The 25,737-nt window shown below is 64.7% G+C and overlaps 1 protein-coding gene across 2 annotated transcripts in view; it reads right to left on the bottom strand.

Annotated features, from left to right (window-relative positions):
* Positions 1–25,496, bottom strand: part of TRPM2 (transient receptor potential cation channel subfamily M member 2) — a 40,541-nt gene extending 15,045 nt beyond the window's left edge. Inside the window, exons 1-19 of one of the 2 annotated variants that reach the window (XM_039857545.1) lie at positions 25,432–25,496; positions 25,106–25,344; positions 24,262–24,350; positions 20,428–20,596; positions 19,789–19,969; positions 17,832–17,998; positions 16,185–16,365; positions 15,019–15,080; positions 13,961–14,161; positions 12,553–12,655; positions 9,384–9,505; positions 8,825–9,157; positions 5,557–5,694; positions 4,272–4,410; positions 3,080–3,225; positions 2,267–2,379; positions 1,526–1,739; positions 971–1,089; positions 356–488 (exon numbers count right to left, since the gene is read on the bottom strand). In XM_039857545.1, the coding sequence (XP_039713479.1) occupies positions 356–488; positions 971–1,089; positions 1,526–1,739; positions 2,267–2,379; positions 3,080–3,225; positions 4,272–4,410; positions 5,557–5,694; positions 8,825–9,157; positions 9,384–9,505; positions 12,553–12,655; positions 13,961–14,161; positions 15,019–15,080; positions 16,185–16,365; positions 17,832–17,998; positions 19,789–19,969; positions 20,428–20,596; positions 24,262–24,350; positions 25,106–25,344; positions 25,432–25,474 (2,892 nt within the window). In that variant the 5' untranslated portion in view covers positions 25,475–25,496. Of the gene's footprint in view, positions 1–330; positions 489–970; positions 1,090–1,525; positions 1,740–2,266; positions 2,380–3,079; positions 3,226–4,271; positions 4,411–5,556; positions 5,695–8,824; positions 9,158–9,383; positions 9,506–12,552; positions 12,656–13,960; positions 14,162–15,018; positions 15,081–16,184; positions 16,366–17,831; positions 17,999–19,788; positions 19,970–20,427; positions 20,597–24,261; positions 24,351–25,105; positions 25,345–25,431 lie in introns of those variants that run through there. The other variant, XM_039857544.1, reaches the window with a different exon arrangement.
* Between the last annotated feature and the right edge of the window lie 241 nt (positions 25,497–25,737).

The following is a 25,737-nucleotide window of genomic DNA, read 5'->3' as shown; positions in this document are numbered from 1 at the left end:
CTGTGGGGTACAGAGCCACCACCGGCACCCACACTGCAGACGCTCGGAGCCAGGCGCTCTGGGGAGACAGCCCCGGGGCTGCCCCATGCCCTAATGGGGCGCTAGGCACCCGTGATGTGTAGGAGGGGTTGGACGTGACCATGACCCACAGAGGGGAGCAACGGGAGCTGTAACTGGGATTGGGAATGAGCTGTGGAAATCAGGGAAGGCTGCTTGGAAGAGGCAACATACAGGCAAAGACGTGAGAGGGCCATGCCTGGAGGCGGGAGCCCAGGGGCACAGCGGGGACGTGGGGACCTCGGGGTGTGCTTAAGCCCTGGCACGTCTCACCTGCAGCAGCGTCGGCCCCCCTTACCATCCGCTTCACGATGATTATCTTGGGCCCCAGCGTCTTGCTGATGGTGAAGATGTGCATCAGCCGAAGGCAGAACATGATGAAGTCCAGAGAGAGGACAATGCGCCCGGGGTACAGCGCCGCCGGCATCAGCCTGGCTGGGCACAGGCAGGGGCCTCAGCGCTCTGCCCCTGGGCCCGTCCCCAGGGCCTGCCCACCAGCCGAGCCCGCGCGTGGCCCGGGGGGTTGGTGACGTTCTCCAGGAAGGCCCAGAAGCCCAGCCTCGGGCAGCACAGCCATGCCATGCAGGCGTCCTGGGACCAGGGGCTGGGCCCGGTCCCCCATGCTTCATGGAGAAAGGGGCCCGCGGAATGGTGGCAGACACACACGGCCTGAATGGGCAGTGGGGAGGCCAGGGCCACAGAGGAGGGAGCTGCCGGGCTGGGACGACACCCGTGCACGTAGGCAGCCATCCGAGGTGACAGGGATTCTCCTGCCACCCTCCTCTGCTCCTCTGGCAGTCCAGGGCGCACAGGGTCACCCGACAGCCAGATGACAGATGTGTTCAGAGGCAGCTGAGCCCACCAGGGTGGCCGGGCCGACCCCAACCCCAAGCCCGCCCCAGACGGCGCCCACCTGCAGACTAGCCCTGCTATGAACAGCAGGATGGCAGCAATGTCCAGTTTATTCCAGAAGTCGCTGAAGTATAGCACGGCCACCTTCACAAGCCCGCACTCGCCGGGGTCGTAGAGCAGCTGCGAGAGGGGGCGCAGGGTCACAGGGGAGCCAGGGCAGCCCCGCCCGCTGTCGCTCGTCCCACCTCCCGGGGGCAAAGTGCTCGCTCCTTCTGGGAGAGCGAGGCTGGCAGGGGAGGAGGCGGATCCCACCCCGGGAGAGGCGCCAGGAGGGGTGAGCCCAGGCTCCTGACCCCCACCCTGCCCGATATACAAATGCGTGTTGGGGAGGCCCCCTCCCCCTGTCGGGAGCCAGCCGGCCTCCAGCTCCTGCAGGAGCCCTGAGAGACCGAGGCAGCTGGGACTGAGGGGGGATCGGGGAGAAGGACGGGCTGGGAGGGCCGAGGAGAGGCCGCCCCACGCCCACGGGCACAGCAGGCGGGGCGTTCGGGGCGTTCACGCCGGGCGGAGCCGGCGCTCCCGGGGCAGCGGGCGGCGGGCAGGGAGGGGGCCGTGCCTGCCGCAGCTCCTCGCAGACCAGGGAGAACAGCCAGAGGTAGACCAGGCGCTCACACCACGAGGGCGAGGGCTGGAAGTCCACCATGAGCACGTAGGCGAAGAGGCAGAGGAAGCAGAAGTAGGACAGGGTGTTCAGGTGGAAGATGACCACGGGGGCGTTGAAGAAGGCGCGGACGCGGGCCAGGCCCCGCTCCGCCTGCAGCTGCCTCTCCCTGCGGGGCGGCGGGAGTGGCGGGAAGCCGGAGGGGCCTGGCAGCCCCAGGACTCAGCCCCCTGCCCTGGGCCCACGTGCTGGGGGGGCGGGGGTCACCCGGAGCTCACGCCGCTCGCTCCGAGGGCTGCACCCACGCAGCCGCGAGAGAGGGCCCCGCGGAGGGGACCCGAGGGAGCCCACAGCCTGGTCCCTTAGGGCCTGACGGACACTCAGTCTATGTGGGTGCTCGGGGCAGGGTGCTTGGGGTGGGGTGGGAGCTCGGGGCAGGGTGGGTGCTCGGGGCAGGAGGTGGTCTTTCCTCGGGGCGGGGTGGGTGCTCAGAGCAGGCTGTTTGGGGACAGCAGGTGCTCAGGTAGGGGGGTGCTCAGGCGGGGTGTGGCTTCGCACAGGTGTGACCCTTCCCCTGCCTCTCCCCCCTGTGCCCCCCGCGTTCCAGGGTCTGGCCACAGCCCCGAGCGCGTGTGCGACCTGCCCCCAGTGGGGGCGTCTGGGACGAAAGGGCCCGGGACCGCAGTCAGGCCGCACCTGAAGGAGACGAGGCCGGTGGAGAGCAGCGGGAAGGCCAGCATGCACAGGATCACCCGCCAGAGCCCGGTGTCCACGCAGAGCTGGCCCCACCACACCTTAGTCAGGAAGGCCTGTGGACGGAGGACCAGCCTCAGGGTGGTGGGCAGTCCTCCCTGCCCACGCCTGAGGGAGGGCGATGGCACACGCTCGAGCACGGTGCTCTCTGCGGCGGGTGGCACAGGACGGTCCCGCCATCTGCCAGGCGAGCAGAGGCTCCAAGGGCCGGGAGCTCGTGGAGGGATGAGAGGCGGGACCCACGGCGGGACACCTGCCCCCTGAGCTCGGGGTGTGTGTGTGTGTGCGTGTGTGCGTGTGCGCGCATGTGCACGTGTGTGCATGTAGGCGTGTGTGCGCGCGTGCGCGCGTGCGCTGGGGAGGGGTGTGACAGGACTTCTCCCCACAGCGTCTCCAGGCCCCGGCACAGCACGGCATGCGCCAGTGCCCCGTAGACTTGGAGACAGCACGCAACCGCGCTCGAGGAAGCACCAGGTGCGGGGCCACCGGACTCCTGCTGCCCCGCTGGGCGTGGAGGAGCTTCCCATGTGCCACACTCAGGAGGGTGCTCTGCCCTCCACGTGTCCTTCTGAGGACCCAGCTAGGGGATGATCGCCCGGCCCGCAGGTCTGCAGCACATGGCTGATGGGCCAGGCACCGTCCCTGGGCCCCGAGGGACCCGAGAAGCGTGAACAAGCGTGCCATCTGCGTCAGCAGAGGCTCCGCCCCCTCAGCACCACGGGCATCCATGTCTGGAAGCAGGCCTTCAGAAGTCACCTGGATGCCCCCGTGAGACACGAACTTCATGTCCTTGGCCTCCAGGGCCAGCTGCAGGCAGGTGGTCTTCCCCCAGGCCTCCGACACGCGCACGAGCAGCTTCTGTGCCCTCTCCTCGTCCTTCCGGTAGCACTCGGTGAAGACCCCTGGCAGAGCAAGGCCATGTCACAGCCACAGGGTCCCCGTCACTGACGCCTGGGACTGTGTCAGAGGGCTCCCCTCCCGTGGCCCAGCCGGGACAGGAGTAGGGCTGAGATGGGGACGAGGACCCGGGTGACACACGGAACGTCTGAGACGCAGGACGAGGACCCGGGTGACATGCGGAGTGTCTGAGACATAGGACGAGGACCCAGGTGACACACGGAGCGTCTGAGACGCAGGACCGGGGCTCCTAGGTGACCACCTTGGAGAAGGCATCTGGGAACACTCTAAGAGCGAGACCGGGTGACACACGGGCGTCAGAGCGGGGCGAGGGGAGACCCAGGAGTGGCAGCGTGGAAGCGTCTGAACCTAGAGGCAAAGACCCAGAGTGACACTGCAGGGCGTCCCAGGGAGGCATAGTGACACACCTGTGTGTGAGGCAGCATCCTGAAGAGGGCACTGGTGAGACCCGGGTGGTTTGATGACAGGCGTCTGGAGCATGAGACAAGAGACCCAGGTAACCTGCAGCGGAAGCATCTAGAGGAGCACCAGGAGGCGAGACCAGGTAGCCCCGGAGGCGTCTGAGGAGCATGAAGGGCGAGCTCAGGTGACACTCAGAGAGTCTGAGACACAGGACAAGGACAGGTAACCACATGAGGCGTAGAACCTGAGACGGAACCGGAGAGTGGCCTTGTGATGTCTGGGACGAGACCAGGTGACCTCTTGGGGAAGTGTCTGAGACATAGGGAGCCGAGACCCAGGTGACACGCGGGCGTCTGAGCATGGGGCGAGACCGGAGTGACATCACGAGTGTCTGAGACATGGGGCGAGACCCAGGTGACACCGCGGGCGTCTGAGCGCCGGGGCAGGGAGACCCGGGTGGCGATGGAAGGCGTCTGGGAACTGGGGCGAGACCCAGTGACACACAGGAAGCGTCTGAAGCATAGTGACTGCAGGGAGGAGAAGCGTCAGGCATAGCAGAGACAAGGACCCCGGGTAGCGGCGGAGCTGGCGGCGTGTCGAGGTGGCAACCCCTCTTGAGGCGACTCACCCGATAATGGCTCCTGAAGCGTGCCCTGTTCAGCGGCGAGCGCCAGCATCTCCTCGGAGCTGTCTGTGTCCTCCTCCTCCTTGGAGAGCTCCTTGAGGATCTTGCTGCAGGCCAAGGCCGCGGCCGTGCAGTCCTGGGCCTGGGCCAGGAGTCACAGTGAGGGCCCGTGTGGTCCAGTGCGAGGAAGCCCAGACACACTGCCCAGGGTGACGACGGCAGGGCCCCCGTCTGTACGGGCCACTGGAGTCTCCCCCAGTCGACCTGTGAGCCCTCACCGGGGCCCGGGCCCCTGCACTGGCTGGTGGCGCTGGTCAGCTCGCCTGCCCAGAACAGGGACTGGACGCAGGGCTAGTGCAGCCAGCACGGGGCCCAGCTCTCTCGGGGCGGCTGGTCAACCCCAGGTGGTGGGGCGTGGAGGGGGAGGCTGAGGCCTGAGAGTGCACCCCTCGGAGAAGCAGGGCCAGGCCCACGCAAGTCCCCGTCCAGGCTCAGGCCTCTGCCTTGGCGGCACTGTCCGTCCCCGGCTCCGGAAGAGGCAAAGCCGAGCTTGAGGACGGGCCCAGAGCTCAGCCCGGAGGTGCCGGGTCCAAGGTCAGTGCCGGCCCAGCACGAGGGCTGCGGGCAGGGCCTGGAAGCCTGCGTCTGGCCTTGCCACCCCCGAGCCCTGCGGAGCTCGCCTAAGGCCGGTCAGGCCCGACCGGATGCTGACTGCCAGGCCCCTGGGAGAGGGGCCTCCTGGAGCGGCCGGCAGTGGCACTCTGCTGGTGACACTGAGGAAGGAGTGGCCCGCGGAGCACTCTGGAAAGGTCGGCGCTGGACAGCAGGGCCCCTCTGAGGACGAGCTCCGATGGGCCACTGTTGCTTTAACTGGGGACTCCCTTGGCCCAGCTCAGAGGCCGCTCCCAGCCGAGTAATTGGTGGTCTCCATCGGACCCCCACCGGCCAATGCGAGAGACGCGGCCCCCCGATCATGGAGCCTGCCCTGCAGCCTCTATGGAGCAGGACGCCACAGCCCACGTACTGACACCTCTGCCCATGAGTGCCACAGGGGACGCCTCTGCTCGGCCCGCCCTGCCCTGCGTGGGGCTGGGGGCTGCGTGCGGCTCACCTCCTCACGAGTTCTTTTCTTGCCCAGAGCCAAGCCCTCCAGTGCCGACACTGAGCTCCCCAAGTCCTTTGCGCTGCTGCCACCCCCCACCCTACACGGCTCTGCCACCCTGCTGCTCTGCTCAGGCTCCCGGCCTCAGCCCTGCCCCTAGTCCCCCTCAGCCGTGTGTCCGGTTACCTGAGCCCAGATGATTTCTGCCAGCTCCCGGCGGTTCTGGACGATGGCCCAGATGAGCAGATCGCGGATCGGGTCCATGGTGAAGGTGACATGGCCCGAGGAACGCTTGTAGAGGGACCGGAGACTCACTCCCTGCACCTGTGAGCAGTGAACGGTCAGAGCGCCCCCGCCTAGGTCCCCGCTGGCACTGGAGGTCCCGGGTGCCGGTGGGGATGCTGGTCCTGAGCCTCCCCACACCACGGAGCCCGTGTCCCTGGAAGGCAGGCCCTGTGACCTGCATGTGAACAGTGCCCTAATAGGTTCTCATGCACCCCGAAGTCCCGAGCCCGCCACTGCAGACACCAGACTCGCCCAGAGCGGGGGACCCGCTCGCTCCTGCCGTACACCCGGCAGCTTGAGGCTCCTCACCTCAGCTGATGGCATCAGAGCCTTTCCCTACAGGAAAAACTCTAACCTCCCGTCAACAGATCTGTGGCCGTGAGTCCCTCAGCCGACCTACACGGCGCCGAGTGGACACGGCGAGGTGACACGTGAGCAGGGGACACGACCTGCTTTGGGACACAAGAACGCAGGCTCCCTCGGACAGTCCCGAGATGATCCCCAGGGGCAGAGAACAGAGCTGCCACGTCACGCACAAAGCCACACTTTCTCTAAGTGGTTCTGGGCATTTCCTGAAGGCTCTTCTTTATAGATTAAAAAAAAAAAAAGTTTACCAAATTACAGACGTAATTAAGCGTGAGCCTCCATTGGCCCTCCGGAAGCACACCCGCCGGGCGTGTTACACACTCGGGAGTCAGGAGGGCAGAGCTGTGACTTCGTAAATCTGAGCCGCAGCCACGTCTCTCAGGGGTCAGGAAGAGCTCGTCTGGGACAAGGGGCAGACTGGAGACTAAAGGAGTGAGTCATTTTCTAGCAGGAAAAACATAAAACCCCATGTAATCTTAGACTCGTCAGGAAAGGAGCTGAGGGACCCATCAGAGCCGCTGCCAGGCCCCAGGCCCCAGGCCCCAGGCGTGTGCGGCCACACAGGCAATCTGGAGCACAGGAGGGTGGACCGCTCCCCAGCCGGGCTAGCGCAACCTGACAGAGACAGCCCCCAAACGAAACTGAGCCGCGAAGCCCCGAAAATACTGGCACGAGACCCCGGTGTCGTACAAAGCACACGTCACGCGGCGCTCAAAGCGAGTCACATCGCGGATGAAAACGTTTCACCATCAGACTCCTCAGGACGGAGAGGAGCCGCTCAGCCCCTCGCAGGCACCTGAGGCGTCGCTCGTGAAATCTGGGTGAACCAGGAGACGGGCACTCCCGGACCCAGGCCAACGCCGGCCTTGCACTTGGCCCTGAGACAGGACCCTCAGCGAAGCAAGACGTAGACGAGCAACTGCCCCTCCACTTACAGCGCGTGCCGGCCTCACGCAGGTGTGGTGGGACCCTCCCTGCCTGCGTGGAGACGCGGTCCGCCCCGGCGAGCAGGCCGAGGGTGCAGGGCACCCCGCACGAGCTCCGCGCCACTGGGGATGTGTAGAAAGAAGGAGCTGGGAACCGACTATGCCCCCCAAATTCCTACATCGAAGCCCCGCCCCCGAGCGTGACTGCACTTGGAGACGGGGCCTCGAAGGAGGTGGTGAAGGTGTCCTTATGAGAGGAGGAGACACGCAGGCCGCCCGCCCACCAGGAAGAGGCTGCCGCCCAGCCCTGCGGGCACGCGGTCCCGCGTCCAGCACCGCGAGGAAGCCAGCGCTCTTGGCCAAGCGGCCAGTCTGGGATTCGTTAGCAGACTAAGATTCCCACGCGAGCACCGGGGCGCTGTAACAACAAGGGCCACGCCTGGGAAGCCTGGGGGTGGGGCAACCCGTTCCGGGGGGCGGAGCCTGCCCGGGGGCGGAGCCTGGCCGAACCCTTCGCCTCCAAGCTGATGCAGCTGGGGATCTAGCTGTGGGGGGTTCTGAGCCAGGTGCTGAAGGCGCAGCCCGCTTCTCCTCGCTGCTTATGGGAAATGCGACAGGAGACAGGTTAAGAGGGCCGTCGAGCACACAGGAGCCGGAACTTAAAGGTCTGGGAAGTTCTCGGCCTCCCCGTAAGGCGGAGGTGAGCAAGCACGTGCGGGGAGAACAGCGCGCGATTGCTGGGACCCTTAGACGAGGAGACTGTGGGTGTGACCCCTGCAGCTGAGGAAGCAGCTCAGCAAAAGCCAGGAACGGGGCCCGGCTCTGGGACTAGAGGGGGCAGAGCAGATGGGCCGGGAGGAGGGCCGGCTGTCACGCTCTGCGATTCTACCCAATGGGACGGGAGAGCTTGTCCCGCACATTAACCCCCTTATCTTTTGATTCAAGTGTGCCACCCCCGCCACACGCCCGCCGGGCCAGGACAGTGCTTCTCAGCTTCTGAGCACAGCCATCTCCTTGGGCCAGGAGGCCACCACCCGGCGTTTACGGGGCCCAGTGCTGCAGAGGCCGCAGGGCTGACAGTGAGCCCCCGAGGGCCCCAAAGGCAGGTCGGGCCAGAGAGATTTATCTTGAGCCTCAGGACCCCGAGGGTGTCTGTCCTATGCCTGTCCCTACCACTGGAAGCACGTGACCTATCTGGTGTCACATGTTCCCAGCTGGACGGGATCTGCCTCGGGAGCAACGTGCTTCTGACTCAGGTGAGATTTTGATGAGACCTCAGACTTTAGATGCGTCAAGGCCTTTTGGGGATCTTGGGAACGGAGTAAACGTATTTCGCATTTGATAAGGACCTGTGTTTTGGGGGGCCAGAAGGCGAAATGTTATGGGCTGAATGTTATGGGTCCACCAAAGTGCATCCGCTGAAGCCTTAACCCCCATGGCAGCTGTGCGTGGAGACAGGGCCTGTAAGGACGTAGCGGAGGTTACAGGAGGGCATAGTGGGAGACCCCGATCCAGTAGGACCGGTGTCCTCAGCGAAGTGACACCAGCGCCATCTCTGACTCGGAGCACGTGCACACAGACAAAAGGCCACGTGAGGACGCGGCAAGCAGTCGGCACCCACACGCCAGGAGGAGGGCCCTGGCCAGAAGCCAGCCCTGCGGCCCCTGACCTTGGGGTTCCAGCCTCCAGGGCCCAGAGAACACAAACTTGTCGTATGACCCCCCAGGCCACGGTGTCTCCTTACGGCAGCTGAGCCGACTAAGACCGCAGTGTGCTTCTTTTCCCATAAATACGTAAGCTACGTTTTCGAGAAAGCTCTGAGGACAGCAGGGGCCCCGGGCGCGGTTGTGGGGAGGGGGGACGTCACCCGCACGCACGTTGAGCTTGATGTGCGGCACGGGCAGCAGCAGGCGCGGCCGCTCGCCGGAGCGGGGCCGGGGGTACAGCGGCTGCGTCGAGTCCCCCAGCAGCTCCCGCAGCACCTGGGCCACGTGGTGCATCTGCAGCGGCGGCCGGGCCGGCTCCTCCGCCAGCACCTTCTGCAGCTTGCAGTAGAACAGGCAGGAGGGGTCCAGGTTCTCGTACAGGTAGAGCAGGGTGTCCCAGGTGCCAAAGTCCTTCAGCCGCAGCCCGTTCTCCAGGAAGAGCTTCACGAACTCGGGCTTGTTGGAGATGAGGGCGGCCGCCATCATGGGGTGCAGCTCTGAAGGCTGGGAGAGGGGGGCGGGGGCCGCGTCTGGTCACTGCCTCCTGTGCTCCCGGGGACGGGGACGGGACAGCTGTGTCTCCACGTGAGGGAGGAGGACACATGCCCGGGCCTCCCGCCTCCACCGAGGGGAGGGCCGGGTCTCCGCAGAGGCCCGTCCTGCGTCCGTGGCACCACGCGGGGGGACCCCGCCAAGCCCCGCCGCCCGGCGCAGCCCCGAGAAGCCTCACCTTCCACTGACGCTCGTCCGTGAAGAGCTCACTCCGGGCGATGTCCACGCGGTTCCACGCCACTGCCAGCTTTAGCTGGTGGTCCCAGTTCTCGTGGCCGAAGTGGTCGTGACTCCGCGAGGCTGCAGGGACGAGCAGAGTGTCCAGGGCTTTGACCTGCCTCTCAAAGCCACCTCCCGGCAGCACCCTGCTGTCCCATAGAGCCGCAGAGGCAGGGCTGTCACCAGCCACGGTCCCTCCGTCACCATGGTTGAGGACGTGCCGAGCTCATTGCAACCCCCGTGCACTCGGTGTCATCGGAATCTGGGGCTCTCGCGGTCACCGCGCTGGCTCCCCGCAGCTTCCTGCCCTGCCCCCACCTCCTGGTCAAGGCCCTGGCCCCTAACTTAGAACCCCTTGTGTCACTCTGATTGCAAAACCACCGCCTCACCCCGGTTCTCAGGATGAACATTACTTCACACTCATTTCTGCACATGCTTGCTCGCTCGCTCTCTCTCCCTCTCTCTCTCTCGCTGGTTTAACATTTAAAACATGGGTTGTCATTTATTTGGGGAAGAAAAACGAAGAATTTGGACTTTCACCCTACAACACCGAGGTGGGTCACAGACCTAAGCTGAGCCCGTAGAGCCCCCACAATGAGCACAGGGGAACATCTGCGACCGTGGGCGGCAAAGACTTCTCGGGGTGCAGAGAACATGCCCCACAAAGGAGCAAACTGCTAAATTAACTGCATTAAAATGTCAGCCTTCTGCTCTTCAAAGACACCTTGAGGGAAATATAAAAGCAGGCCACAAACCAAGAGAAAATGTCCCTGGCACATGTATCCGGGAAAGAATTTGTACTGAAATGTATCAAAACTCTTGCAATGCAATACAAAAACGAGAAGACAAATCACCACGGAAACACAGACAGACCATCTGAAAGACACTCCACCAAGATGACAGGCAAGTGGCCGGCGAGCCCAGGAAATGACGCCCTACCTTCCTCATTGGGGAGACCACACTGAGACGTCACCTCGCAGCCACTAGGACGGCTGCCGTCTAAAGGGCAGGGGACGGCACTAGTCGGGAGAAGCGAAACACTACGATCTTTCTGGAAAACGGTTTGGCAGTTTCTCACAATGTTAAACATACGCTCACCCCAAAGAACCAGCCATTCCGTTCCCACAGGGGGACCCCGAGGAATAAACACAAATACGTGTATTCATAATAGCCGCGAACTGGGGGCAACCTAAATGTCCACCCACAGATGAACGGAAAACGACACAGGCTCAGACAGAAGACCGCGGCCGACAGAGGACCCAGGACAGGGGACCCACGACGGAGGACGGCTCAGCAGCCAGAGGGAGCCGAGTTCTGACGCGGAATTCAACGTGCGGAATCCCGAAAGCACAGCGCTGAGCAGACGCGCGACGCCGGCCAACAGGTGAGTCTGGCTCCACGGACGAGAACGTGGAGACACCGTCGCCGGCGCGCACAGGAGAGACGTTGGCCAACAGGAGACACGAGGGAGCTTTCTGGGGTGAGGAAACGGGCCCTGTATCACTGTGGGTACGTGGGGAACACACACCTGTTAAAACGCACCCCGCAGTGAGCTCGGTGGGTCCCTATAAATAAACCGTACCTCGATGCAGTTGATTTTTAAAAGGGCTGCCACTGGAAAACCCCGCATCTCTCTCCATAACCACGTGCACTTCACGCGTGCCCCATAATTAGGGTGTCCCTGTCCCATACGCTCCCCCAAGCACCTACTCGCGACCAATTACACCGTGCTCGCTTCCAGAAACACGTACTCTCCCTTCCCGCCGCGCGCCCGCCTGCCCGCCCTGCGTCCGTGGCCCTGCCACCCGCACCGCGTCCGTGGCCCTGCCACCCGCACCGTCCTGCACAGCCCAGCTGTGCCCGAGTCACCTCCCGACACTTCTCACCGAGGACGACAGACCTCGACCGTGCACAAGTCTCACCCGTACAGCTCGATGGCTTTTCCCTGCCGTCTACACAGGCATAGCCATGACCAAGGTCCAGACACGGAACCTTCCGACACCCGAGGCCCGCCTGCCCCCCTTCCCCCCTCAGCACCCACCCAGGAGTGGCCACGACGGCCTGAGCTCTGCTCTGAGCAGCCCCACAGCCGGCGAGAGCAGAGGCTGTGGGACTTGGGGCTCCACATCTGTGGGGTCCACCCTGGGCCATGAGGAGGGGCGTCCCCTCTCCCAGTGCTGTCCGCTGCTGGTCAGACTCAGCGTCCCTTGTCACTGCCTTCAAGGGCCACAGCAGCCTCGGGTTCTTGGGCCACCTCAGAGAAGTGACAGACGCTTCCACTGTCCTCTGCGATGGGAACGCTCGCAGACCTGGGTATTCACTCCTGCCTGCGGGCCGCCGGCCACGGGCCACATGGCGAGTCCGTGGGTCAGGCTCCTGACCTCACCCGCACAGTCGCCGCTGTCACAGGGATGAAGCGGCTCTGATTCTGTTGAGTCAGCTCTTCCTGGTTCTTCTCTGTTCCAGCGAGAACCTCCCAGCCCGGGCCTTTAAAGGCAGGTCTCGAGTCTCCCTTTTAACTGTTTCATCCGTTAGGTGAGGTTCATGGAAAATATCCGAGCCCTTTGTCAGTGAGAGGGGCACGGAGTGCACACCCAGGAATCAAAGTGACGTCGGATGGGCCACCACGGGAGCCTCCTACTGTGTGCCAGGGTCTGTCTGGGGCTGTGTCCCCAGCGCAGCCACATGGAAGCCAGTGGGAAGGACGGGCCTGCCTCGGGAGTGGCGGAGGGGAGCGGGGAGTGTGTGCTGGGGCAGAGGGCAGACTGGGGAGAGGCCCAGAGCCCCGTCCTTCGTCATGAGGACCCCTGCTTTGCAGCCTCTCCGGCGGGGAGGTGGGGAGGTCGGGAGGTCAAGCACAGGACAAGTGCAGGGACTCTGCAGGGGGACCTCCGAGGTCCCTCTCCCAACCCTGAAGCTTAATGAGAAGCTGCGGTGACCACAAAGGGATGAATGAGTGTGGGCCGCGCTCAGGTTTCAGCGAGAAAATGAGGTGATACAGGAGCCCGCACCCCGACGTTGGTGACGGGCACCCCAACACCAGCCTCCGGCTGCCCTCTGACCCACACACCTGCCCGACCAGGACTCAGCATCCCGAGCCCCCGGCCCCCGCGTCACCGGACATGCACCTTTCAGCAAGGCCTGCAGGATGGCCACGTCCACGTCCTGCTGGCCGTCCTTGCCCTCCCGGAAAATGGTCAGCAGCTGCCGCCTCCGGACGATGTCCTGGACCTGCAATGCACGGCCCCCGTGAGGCGCGGTGACCGACGGGCCTCCGGCTATGAGGGAGAGCCCCCCAGTCCTGCGAGCCCCGCCCGGCTCCCCGTGCGGGGTCCTCACCCGGCTCCACCGCCTGTACCGTCCCCTCTCCCCCACAGGAATAAGAGAACCAGGGACTTCAGAGCAGAACTACCCAACTGCAGGGCAGCGAGGTCCTCAGTCCTAACAGCCAGGAGTGTCCCTGGGCCCAAAGTGGTCTGGGGGTGGGGCACCCCCCCGGGCTCATGGCTCAGGAGCCCCGCCCACCCCACGCCCAAAGCAGCCGGGCTCATCTCGTTCTCTCAAACCTGATGGGCCAGCTAGACAACGTCACGCTCTTAAAGGAAAAGACAGTAAACGAGGACAGGCCGAACGTGATGGGGGGTCTCGGTTTGGCTCCCAGGGCAGAAAAACAGCAGCGGCGCATCGCATCGCGAAGCCCGCCCCTCAAGTGCGCTGCGCTGGCGAAGGCGGCGGCACCGGGGGAGGCTGGGTGAAGGGTGGAGGGCGAAGGGTGGAAAGCACCCCTCCGCCTTCGCAAGTCTTCCCCAGTCTAAAGTTATCCCAGCACAGAAGTCGAACGAGGACAGTAGGCACTTGAAGGAAGCCGAGCCCGCAGCGGGGGGCCGAGCCCGTCCTTCACGCCGTGACCCCCGGAGCCTGCTCGCTGCAGCTTCGCGTTTGCACCGTCCGGTCCCCGCTCCGCACGTCCTGCCCCTGGGGCACGAAGGCTCACCCCTTTGGGCATAACTAGCTCCCTCCAAGGCTCTGAAGTCTCCCCAAATCCCTGGAGACCAGGGTCCCCCAGAAGGCTCACTAAACCTGCAGATCCCCAGATGGGCCACGCCCACCAACGCCCTAGCTGAGGGGGCACGTGAGGTACCTCCCAGATGGCCACCCGGTACCAGGAGCCACACGTGGCCCCGTCTCAACGCGCTCGCCTGCCCGACCCCTGAAAGCTGGTGGCCGTGAGCTCGCAGGCTGGGAGGCTAGGCCAGACCCTGCCACCTGCTGCCCGAACCTCAGCTCTCCACCGCTCTGTCCCTCCTGGAACCTCTGCGCCCCGCCTGCAGGATCCCAGCCCGGGCCTGAGGTTCTGCGGCCGAGGTTCAAGACCCTCCTGAGCTGGGCAAGACAGCACGCTGGGCCAGAGCCCCCATCTCTGGGGATTGCTTCCGAGCCGCCCCTGGCCCACCTGGGGTCCGCCTCCTGGCCCCACGTGTGGTTCCCAGCCCTGCGAGTCGGCTGCGCCCAGGGACCACGTGCCGCCGGCCTCACCTTCTTGGTCCACTCCACAATCCTGCCCTCAGTGAAGGTCTCGAACAGCTCCTGGAAGAACACAGCCAGCTTCTGCTGAATCAGGGAGATGGTGATCTCGGAGATGGGCAGGCTGGCCACCTGGGCGATGACGTCGGCCACACGGCCCGAGCCCTCCACGACCACGCAGGGGGTGCCGTGGGTGATGGCGTTGTAGATGGTCTGCAAGGCAGGGGCAGTGTGAGCTGGACGGCGCCCTCGCCCGCCCCTACACTTCCTGCGGGGGAAGGCGGCAGCCGCCCTTCACGTCAGGGCCTCGCGGAAATGCCGACCGGCGTGGCCGCAGCCCCTGCGTGGAGGGAAGGGGCGGTCGGTCCGACACATGGCGGCGTGTACACCCCACACCACCTCGTCCGGGCCTGTGGCCCACTCGACGGCACGGAGTCAGAGCGCACAGAGCGTCTCCAGAGAGAGCCCTGCCTGGCGGGGGACCCTCGCGGGGACTCCGGGCGAGACCAGGACCGCGAGGGGAGACCCCCGGAGACCCAGGGCGAGCTCGTCCTCAGGAAGGACGCTGGCCCGCGAGGACGCGGTCTGGGCACCGCCTGCAGGAGAACTGTGAGGACACTGCTGGTGGACACGATGGGGACCGAAGGGGTGCCCGCCCCCAGGAGACCCCGGGGCTCCATGGTCGCATAAACGGTGCTTTCTCTCCTTTTTTGCCCCAGATCTGCAGACTGTAGTGCCACCAACATTCCTACAGTGGACGGGCCGCGAACAAGGCGGACCACACACCGTGGGCTCTGAGCTAAAGTCTGTGGGCAGCATGTTGAAACCACCGAGGAATCAGTCCACATTCAGAGGGGTCCCCGGGGCTGGGCGGCCTCCCAGAGCCCCTCCAGGGAGCCTGGGTGCAGAGCCGCAGAAAGCTCACCGCCCAGGGGTGCTGGACAGGGGGCCATCAGCACCGGCCTTGGCACAGTCCCCTTAGAGCCCTGTTACTGGTCAACCGCCCAGGACCGAAGCCAGCACCTCTGTCCGCCCCTGTGGAGATGGCCCGGCCCCCCGCTGGTACTCACGTGCAGAGTCCCAGGCCCCCCCTCCAGCACCACACAGACGATGGGGATCTTGATGGCCACGCCTAGGATGAAGCACAGGGGCCCAGCTCAGGGAACATGGGGCTCAGGGCCTTTCCTACCCCCGCCGGCTCCCGCCCATCGTGGGGAGGCGTCGGCTGGGTGACGTGTCACAGGCGCTGGGCAGCTCTGAAAGGCTGACGCTCGGATGGCCTGCTTGTCCTCCGTGAGTGAGCGCAGACTGGAGGCCCCGTGATGGCTCCTCCCCCCTGCAACCCCTCTGGGCGAGGGGAAGGTGAGGACCGTGGATGGCTGAGTGACAGCCAGGGTCCCCCAGCCAGTCTCCACCCGCAGGCCACAGGACCTGTCTGCTTATCTCTGCAGCCCAGTCTGAGCAGGTGGGCGTGACACACGGGGCGGGGGTGGGGGAAGCACAGCACTCGGTCCTCCGTCCAACATCCGGCCCCGCTCCCAGCCTTCTGTCCATCCCTCAGCCAGGGGTCTTGTGACGATTTTAGAAATGTCTTTCCCTGGGCAGCGAACTTCCTGTCCACCTGCCAACCTGGTCTCACTGTCGCCCCAAACACCGGCACCCAGGTTCTCTCAGTCAAAGCAGGGTGCTGACGGTGTGCTCCCCAGGCCTGCTGGTCAGTGTCACCTGGGAACTTAGACATGCACAGACGGGGGGCTGGCCGGAGGGGTGGGAGTGACGAGCCCTCCAGGGAACTCCAATGTGCAGCAAACCTGGAAAACCTCTGCTCTCAAGGTGCCTGACCGAGCCAGGTAGAACCTTCTGGGTCCCCCTCAGCCCTCCCCACAGCAAAGTCCTGCATACCTGACCCGCACTGTGCCAGTGCCCCCCATCCCACCCACAGGGGAAAGATGCATCACACGCTCTACTTCTCAGCTGAGACCGAGTGTCTGACGTGCCTGCAGATGGCCTCTGGCCTGAGACAGAAAAGCGGGAGGCTGCCCCGATGGTCCTGGGACACTGACTGTCCGTCCTGTGACAGGGCCTGGGGAGGCGACCCCCCCGACGAGGGTGGAGGAATCCAGGCGCGTGCTGATCCTGCCCTGAGCGGCCCCTGCGGCGCATCCTGGCCGCCAGCTGTGTCCCGTCACCCGACCAGCCCCCCCTCTGCCGGGCCCCCGGAAGCGCCCTCCCCCACCTCCTCTCTCCTTCGTCTGCTCCGATATGAACTTCTCCAGCTTCGTCCGCAGGGGGATCTCGACCCCGTAGCGGCCGTGGGTCCCGTCGTCCACGAGGATGAAGTGGGAGTGGTTGCTGTCCAGGCAGGTCAAGTGCCCTTGGCCTTCCTCATCCATGACGTACTCGGCAGGGAAGCCGCCCTGGGGACAGTGGCCAGAGAGGAGTCGGACTCTGGGTGGACGGTTCTGCATCGCGAATGCCCGGAACGGGGGGCCTCGCGGCTGGGTGACGACCCAGAGACGCCAGCGCCTCGCAGCTGGAGCCTGTGGTGTGACCTTGAGCCTTTGCAGATGTGACTGCGTTAGGCACATTGACAGGGAAGATGACCCCGCAGTATCCAGCTGGGCCCTAAACACGGCCACGTCCTTACAAGAGGGAGGCCCGGGAGACCCGACCACAGAAGGGAGGACCATGGAGGCAGAGACTGGCTTAGCGGGCGGCCACAGGAGGCGGGCGGGCGGGGACGGCTTCTCCCCACAGCCTCTGGAGGGAGCGCGCCCTCCCAGCACCTTGGTTTTGAGCAAGTGACGCCGATGTTGTAGCTCCGGGCTCCGGAACAGGGAGGGGTACGTTTCTGCTGCTTCGAGCCACCCTGTTTACGATCGTTAGTTTCACAGTGTCCCCAGGACACGGATCCGGGAGACGTGGCCACTCGGCCAACGCACCGTCCCGTGTCGCCCACCCAAGACGGCAGGGGTTGTCACGGGGAGTCTTCCGAACCCGAAGAGGGGAGAAAAGACAGGCGTGATCTGGGGTGTCACCCCACCTCTCTCGGCCTGAGATCTCCAGTCTGTGGAGTGAGCCGTCCGCCCAGCGAGGCGCATCTGATTCCAGGGCGAAGCCTGGAGCAGGCCAGCCACGTGGCCCACGAGAGGGTCCCGGCCTTGGGAAATGGGCACGGGCTGCTGCCGCCTGGACCCGCACACCCCCAGCACGGGCCGGGACGAGAAAGCCTCCTCGGCACCCCGTGTCCGCGAGCGCCCCTGACCGCGCGGGGTGCGTGGGCGTGTGCTCATTCTGCCACCTCTGCCGAGTCCTTGAGAAATCTGACCAAGTGACTCGGATGACCTTTCCCAGCTCAGGTCCCCACACTTAAGCAGTGGCTTCCCACTGCCGCGCCCTCCTCAATGGCGACAGGACAGACGCCCCTGCGGTGACGACTGTCGGGAGCAGAGCGTCAGGCTCGCCTGGAGACCTCACAGTGGAGGGGTTCAAGGGTCAAGGCCAGGCTCTGTGGTCAGACAGCCCAGCTCATGAGGACCCAGCGCTCACCGCTGCGTGATCTGGGCCACGCCGCTTCCCCCCGCTAAGCCCATGGCCATCTGAGTGGCTTTAGTGTGATAGAGCCGGCTCCCAGACGACTCTTACATCCTGTCACTGTGGCGGAGGACACCGGAGTCTAGCTGGGTAGCTGCGGGTCCCAGGTTGCCAGGCTCTGGCGGGGCAGGCGGGTGAATCGCGCTCAGGCCCCGCACAACCCCAACCCGCCTCTTCTCTCCACTCTGCACTTACCCCGGCGCCAGAGGGTGGCCTGCCACCACAGGACCCGTGGCACCCCACGCCGCACCCCCCGAGCCGGCCCGCCCCGGACGGCCGCCCAGCTCACCGTGGGATGGACCAGGCCCTCGCGGTTGTGCACGGTGCCCCACGTCGCAATGCCAATGGTGACGACGTCCCCATTGTCGTGGCTGCTGCTCAGGCTAGAGTCCCGCACGGCCTCGCCCACCTGCTTCATCACACCGGTGTGGGACCCCCCGGTGATAATCCAGGCTCCTGGGGAGAGGAGCAGAGGTGGGGGAGGCCCGTGGGTCCTGGTGTGCACCCCGCCACACACACGCGGGCGCCCTGTGCACACTGATGTCACGCGCCCTCCTGCAGGAGCCTTACACACAATGCTTCCAACGCCACAATCGAGCAGCCCCCACCGGGCCCCGCGAGGTAGCTGCCGGAGCCCAGGCCCCCATGCTCAGGAGAGGGGCACAGGAGCCTCCCCGTCACCTGCTGTCTGGCCCATCCTGCGAACACGGTGTCTCAGACATTTCTCTGAATCCTTGTAAATGTCTCCTCTTCCTCTTGGTTTTTGGGGGCCACGTGCAGTGATTGTGTCCATGCACCTGATCATGTGGCCCCTTCTCTGTAAGGGATCCGCACCCCGCACCCCACGCACTGCTGGGGACTGGCATGGCCCATGGGGGCCCCGCCCTGCTGCTGGGCCTGAGCAGGCGGCCTGCTTTGCTCCTGGCGCTTGGGTGCGTGGAAGCGCCAGGTCCGAGCACCAGGAGCCACGGCCACCGCGAGGACGGCAGGTCCCCAGTGGGGTCCGCCTCTCTGGCCGGTGACCGCACGTGGAAAGACGTCTGGGTGAGCTGCAGCCGCCCCGCTGAACGAACGAAGGGAACGTCCGCCGCTGTCCGGCGTTTGCTGCCGCCCAGTGCCACAGACGGTGTGGAAATCGGTGCCTGAGCCCAGACGCGGTGTCACCATGAGATACTAACGTGTGGCACTGGCTCGGGGGCCAGGAAGTGGCAGCAAGGACACTGATATTGAACTCAAAAAAGGTAAATGTCCAGACATGTGGCAAACCGTCCATGGTTACTTGGGGACGGATCAGCACCTAGTGAGTCCGTGGCAAAGGTGGCAGGTGTGCCTGGGTGACCGTCAGCAGCACCGAGCCAAGTGCCACATGACTGAGAAAGACCTGGTAATCCGCAGGCAGGCAGGGGTGGGGTGGCACCCCGAAATCCAAGAAAGCCTTGAGTGACACGGCCAAATGAGACGCAGACTAAGGCTGTTTCCGGGCAGAGACCAAACCGAGGGTGTGGTCCGCACGCCCTTTGCCAAAACCAGATCCGAGAAAGAGGCTCAGTGACCTGGGTGACCCCGTCTTACCTGGACCCCGAATCCTCGCTCTGCTGTCAGAGCCCCCTAGTCGGCCACAGGTACTATGTCACCTCATCAAGTGTCACTCTGAGCGAGCCCCATGGGGACATGCGGCTCCCTCCCCTGGGTCACGACAGCAGAGCCTTGGGGCCTGGCCTGCTCCTGCCAGTGCCGTGACCTTGGGGCTGATCTACCTGAGGCAGTCACCTAAGTGAAGAGCTGGAGGTGTCACCCTTCCACCCCGGCGTTGACGGAACTAGGTAACAGAGAGCCCTGCTGACACCTCAGGCCAGCACGGCACCCCCCCAGCCTGCCATCACGGCTCCCAGACCCCCTCTCTGTGCCCAGCAGGGTCTCATCACCGGGAGCTAAGTGGAGTCGTGTCTGCCCCCTTGAGCCTCCCAGTGACAGCCGGATGTGGACGAAGGAGCTTCCGGCAGATGAGGTGGGTGAGCCTGACCAGATGCTTCTCCACCCGGCCTCCACGACCCCCAGGGACAACCAGTCCCACGACCCCCAGGGACAACCAGTCCCAAGGCCCAACTCTGCCTCTCAGGGACCACTCGCCCAGAGCTTCGTGCTCAGCCCGCCCACTGCTGCCAGACCCCTGTGGTCTGAGCCTCCTGACCCTCCCCCTTCCCCCGGGCACACCTGTGGTCCGGGCTTGGTGTCCCCCCGCACACCTGTGGTCTGGGCCACCTTGACCAGGCCTCTGCGGAAGACGCTCTTCAGCCGGAGCTTCATGTTGAAGTCCTTGGCCCCGCCAGTGACCGAGATGAGGAGGTTGGGGACGTCCAGGCCCCAGTGCTGGGTCATGAGCTGGTAGATCGTGCTGGAGGGCGTGTCCTGGGAGACACGGACGTACTGCAGGGGAGGCAGGGGACAGTGGAAGAACCCCGAGTCAGCGCGAGGCCCCCCGGCCCCCCAGAACCCGCACGCCGGCCATGCTCGAGAGCCCAGCCAGGTGGGGGACGTCTCACCCCACAGTCTAGATCCAACGAGGACAGGCGACCAGGCCCGGGCAGGGCGTGGGCGGGAAGGGAAAGCGAGGGCCAGAGGGGCGGCGGGGGGAGTGTCGGCCGAGGGGCCCAGCCCCCACCTCACGCCCGGGATGCAGCCCCGCCCTGCTCTGCAGTGACCAGGGACGCTGAGAGCACCCTGTCTCCTGTTAGCAGGGCAGCCCCTGCCTGCCGCGTCCCTCAGGCTGGGAGGGCTCTGTGTCCCCCCGTTTCGGCCACTCCCGCCCGGCGAGCGCTGCCAGCGTGGGTCACCGCTGGGGGGCTGTAGTCCACAGTAAGAGCAACAGGGTGACGGAAACCAACCTTTCCCACCTTCCGGCCCAGGCCCGTGAAGACGATGTCACCAAAGGCATCCGTCGGCCTCTCCTGGACGTGCCTTTTGGGGTCCCACTCTTGGCCCTGGAAGGCGTGGGGCCTGACGGCCTCCTCCAAGTGCTGCTCGCGTGTGTAGCCACACTCACACACCACCTTCCTGCAAAGGCCCACGGTCAGCACAGGTGTCCAGGCGCCTCTCCCGCTGCCCGCTGCGGGTGTCGTGGGGGGCCCCGTGGAGAGCCGGGCTCTCTCGCCCACCCGGCAGTGACGGGCACGGCCACGGTGTCAGCGGAGGCCACACGGGGCAGCAGGCAGGCGCCCTGCCCTGCCCGGCCAGTTTCACCTCCTTCAATTGGAAATCTAAGAATTTTTTAGATTCTTACTTTTCCTAGTAACAAATGACCTAGAAAACTAGATACAGATAAGACCAAGAACTTTTTTAAAGTCTAAAGCCCAGTGAAACATGAGCCGATCATACAGGAGAAAGGAAACGCGTTTCTTGCCGACGCCGGGCGTGTGAGCTTAGCCGCTTCCGAAACGCGTCTCTCAGTCTTCAAATGGCTGACGCTCCCGGAGCGAGACGGTCCCCAGCCCCAACCCCAGCCCTGCACGTCTGTGAGGGCCACGAGGTCGTAGGTGGGGAATAATGCACAAAACTATTTTATTAATGCAAAGGACCTGACCGTGCGGTGGACCGAGGATCGGTTAAGAGACCATGGCCTGCCCTGAACCCGAGTGCTCCCTGGCCCCCAGACTGTCCCCCACCGGTCACAAAGAAGCAGGTCCTTCGCTACGTGCTTCCACTGCTCGTGCAGGGGGCTCCTGGAGCTGGGACCGTCCTCTGCGACCCGTCAGGTAGACACGAGGCACTTTCGGACTTGCGGGGACCTTAGGGAACACCTTGTGTGGCCTCCTCAATTTATGGCCAAAGGCAGGGAAGGGGTCACCGGGGGGAGGACCCCAGGCTGCCCCAAACGTTCTCCTCTGTCCTAACCGGCAGCCTGCGACACCGGCCTCTCTCCCCGCTCTGCACCTCCGCCCGCATACGAGGTGAGATCTCAACTCCACATGGCGTTCCCAAGCCCGACACGATGCAGGAAACCGCATCGAAACCGCGGACCGCATCGGAGAAGGTGCTCCTGCGGTGTTGGGCGAGGCCGGCGTTAACGGGAACGCGTCCGCTAGCACCCGCGGGAGCAATGAGCACTGCCGGCTGCACCTGCTCCCCCGTCGGGGTCCCCTCCTGCAAGCTGACAGAGCTGCCACGGACAGTTACACACACGCGCGTGCGCACTCAGGCCATTCCGCCTGCATCTCCCTGCAGATGCGCCTCGCATTAACCCTCATGCGAATGATAAAGGTGCTTCTGGAGGTTTTTAGAGCCAAACTCATCCTGAGCGCTATTTCTTCAGAGCGGACAGAAGCGCCGAAGGAGCAAAAAGCCCCGATTGTAGCCTCGGATCCGCCCGCACCCCCCAGCCCGCGCCGACCCCTCCGCCGGTTCAGAGTTCAGACGAAAGCGGGTCCAGGGTTTAACCACTGGCACCCCCAAACCCTGCACACTGGAAACCAGGTCACCGCAGGACAGTGCCCCACACGGTTTTGAAACCAGCGATTCCAACACGGTTTTGAAACCAGCGATTCCAACACGGCCTGGTATCACGAGCTCCCCTGAGGCGGTTTGCATCAACCCGTTTCAAAATAGCTGGGCCCGGAGCCCTGGACGCGAGGTGCTGAGCGCACCTTCGGGATGTGTGGCATGAACTCGACACCGACCGTGCCCCGAGCACCTTCCGGTCACCGGCGGGACGCGTCAGCGGGGGTGTGGGGGCACCCTGCTCAAACTCAGGGTCTGTCCCGGCGAGAAGCGAGGGCCCCCATCTGGGGGGAGCCGGGGTGGGCGTGAGCCCCCCACATCCACGGGGCCCTCGCAGGGACCACGCCCCGGGTGCAGCTCAGGGCCCCGGGAACAACGTCCTTGCGGGTGGCCATTCGCATCTGAGTCTGCGCCCTGACCCTCCGCCACCTGCCCCGCACAGGATGCTCCTCCTCCCCGTGCTGTCCAGAACATGTGAGCCGCACGCTGGCCACCTGTCCAGCACGGGGACTCATGCGATGACTCAGAACTCAGAAAAGGGACCTCGCAGAGCAGGGCGGGAGGGGCGGCTGCCCCAGCGACGTGGCCGGGCAGGGGCAGCAAGTAGGAGTCTCCGGGGACAGAGGAGTAGAAGAAGGAAGGAAGGAAGAGTGTGGCCCGTTTGTGGCCCAGCAGCGACGGACGTGGCCGGAGGGGGAACGCGGCCGCGAGGCTGCGTGTCCGTCCTCGAGGAGCGCCGGCATGGAGCCCCCGCTGGGCCGTGCGGCAATGCCATCTCTTCTCTGAGGCGGCTCCTTGCCGTCCCCACCGGGGCCGCCCTGGCTGGCCTCTCGCCACAGCCCACGAGGCCCCCTCTCTCTGCGTCCTCGCCAGCCTGGGCCTCGCGTCTTGCTGGTGACGGCCATCCTGAGGGGGGCGACGTGCCGTCTGTCTCGTCGTGGTTCTGAGGGCGTTTCCCTTACAGCTCGTGAAGTCGAGTCTCTTTCCGTGGGTCTCTTGGCCACTTGTATGTCTTCTGGGAAAAGTGTCCTCTGCCCCATTTTCTAATCGGATTTTGTTGTTGTTGTTGATGTCGAGTTGCACACGTTCTTCATATGTTTTAGACATCAGCCCCTTATCGGAGGCACCGTCAGCAAGAATCTTCTCCCACTGAGTTGGCCGACTGCTCTGTTTGTTGCTCGTTACTTTTGCTACGTAGACGTTTTCGGGGTGGTGTCGTCTTCTTCATTTATTTTTGCTTTTACGTCCTTTGCCTCTGGGGTCCAGTTCACAAAAACCCCTCTGAGACCAAGGTCCATAAACCTATGTCTCATACATATAACGAAATGTTCCTCAGCCGCACACACACAGAAAGATGAAACGCTGCCATTTGCAACTACGTGGATGGATCTCGAGAGCGTCACACGAAGCAAAACACATCAACAGAAAAGGACGAGAACCATATGATTTCACGCCCAGAGACGAATGAACAAGTAAAACAAATAAACCCCGAATGCAGACAAAATGCCAACAAAAATTCAGACGACACGGGGGCGGGGGCGGGAGGACCACGAGGGCACAGGGGGCCTAGTGGGATGACGGGAGGGGCCCCGACTTCGGGGTGAGCACCCGGACATCAGGTTGCAAAGCTGTACACCTGGAACTCACATAATGTCATTAGCCAATGTCCCCCTGAAACAGTAAAACTACCAGCTGTGCCACCGAGGCTCTTGGTCCCAGGTATGGGAATAGGTGGTGTCCCACAGGCTCGCCCTATTCATGGGTGCCCCGCTGGGGAGCCCGCGGCCCAGGAGGGCCACTTGCAGCAGCTGGGAGGCCCTGCCGGTCCCACAGGCTCTCAGGAGGACAGGTGGCAGTGACGTGGTGGGCCCCGGGGCAGGGCAGGCCTGTCCAGACTCCGCGACCTCCGACCTCCTCGTGAGGGGTCCGGGCTGTGGGCCTTCCCTGGGCTCCTTCCCATCCCCAGGCCCATGACACTCCGTGCCAGGGGGCAGTGAGCTGCTCTCAAGGCGGGCGACCGCTGCACAGAGCCAGGTGATGGCCGCGGACAGGCCACCTAAACTCCCCGCACCTCCATCGCAAGGCAGGGTGGGTGCGACTCCCCCCGCGCCCCGCAAGCTCCCAGCGCCCCAGTCCTGTGCAGACTGGGGGGCGTCCCCGGCCGAGGCCCCGCCCAGTCCCGTCCCCACAGCCACTGCGCGTGGGGGTGAGAAAGGGTCACTCACCCGGCATCGGACAGCTTGGGGCTCTCCACGAAGTACACACACTCTTTCTTCTTGATGTTTTCAGGGATCCATGAGCTGAGGCTTTTCTGCTGCGGGTTCGAGGCAGTCTGAGCTTCTCGGCCAAGCAAACCGACCGTCTTCACGGAGGCGCACCCTCTCCTCCCTGGACACCCGACCCTCCTCGACCAGCTCCGAGGGGCTCTGCTCGGACACGGGCGGCCCGAGCACGCCCAGGGCAGCCCGGGGTCACGCGCCGTCGCGGAAGGCACGCGGGTGTGGACTCGGGATGGAAGAGGGCGCTTGTGTGACAGCGGGCTCCTGGACGCGACCTGAACTTGCGCTGCGCTCCACTGTTTGTATGCCAGCACCGCCTCCCTGGGGACGACTCGGGGGCAAGGTGGCAGGTGAAGGTGTGCCTCGGTGCTGGCAGGACACCAGGCCAAGACGCCCGCGTGCCCGCCACAGCGGACTGTGACGTTTGAGCGTGCCCGTCCCGCGGTCGTGTCCAGGCCCTTCTGTGAGTGTGGCCCAGGACTTGGGCTGTGCTGGGGCCTGCCCAGAGGATGGGAAGTCACTGCACAAGGAGGTCAGGGGTGACAGCCTTCTGTGAGTCTGGCCCAGGACCAAGAATAGAAAGCGATCGTGTGTCCCCAGGGGCTGGGGAGGAGACGAACCTGGCACTACCATCCTGTCCTGTTCTCTCTTCCAGAGCCTTCCTGGGCTGCAGCCCCCAGGGCAGGAGTCTCTGCCCAGCAGGAAACGCCCCTCCCTGTGGTCACTGGGCCCCACGGGGCTCTGGCAGACCCACCACTGGGCCGCTGGCCACTGGCCACTGGACACTTACCTTCTCAGAGCCGTTGAAGAGGAACTGGGGTCCCCTCTTCTTGCAGAGGCTGCTGTTGCTCCGCCGGAGGTTGGGGACCGGGCCCAGGTCGGTCCCCCACATGGGCTGTGCCCCGAAGCCCTCCTCCTGTTTGGAGCCCGCTTTCCCCAGGGCCGAGGGCTCCATGGTCCTGCGCCTCCCTTGGGACGGGCTTGCTTGGGCTGGCTGGGCTGAGGGCTCCGGAGACACACGGGACGGGGCTGCAACAGACCAGAGGAGTGAGGCAGGTCTCCCGAGGGGCCCGGCAGGTCCCCCGCGTGAGCCGGCCCCAAGCTCTGTCCCCATACCGGGAAGTACAGGCAAGTGCGCGGGCCCCAGGCGCCCGCCCATTCATAACGGTGAAACCTCGGGTCACTGTGAAGGGCCAGAGAAAGAGCTCCAGCCCCCACCCCACCCCACTCCTCCTGCACCCGAGACACCCAGGGGCCCGGGCCCAGGGGGAAGCTCGAGGTCACATGCGTCCCCGCTCTGCACTTCCCAATAGCAGCTCAACACTTTCATCTTCCAGAAAGTGAAAAAGGCCCCACTGAGCACAAAGCAGGTTTCGGGGAGCGGTACGGCTCTCCACCCACGGGACCGGCCCCTGAGAGGGA

Source organism: Pteropus medius, unplaced genomic scaffold (genome assembly GCF_902729225.1).
Source record: "Pteropus medius unplaced genomic scaffold, Ma_sr-lr_union100, whole genome shotgun sequence".
Classification (NCBI taxonomy): Eukaryota; Metazoa; Chordata; class Mammalia; order Chiroptera; family Pteropodidae; genus Pteropus; species Pteropus medius.
The sequence above is the reverse complement of the archived record's forward strand: the minus strand, read 5'-3'. Positions and strand labels throughout refer to the sequence as shown.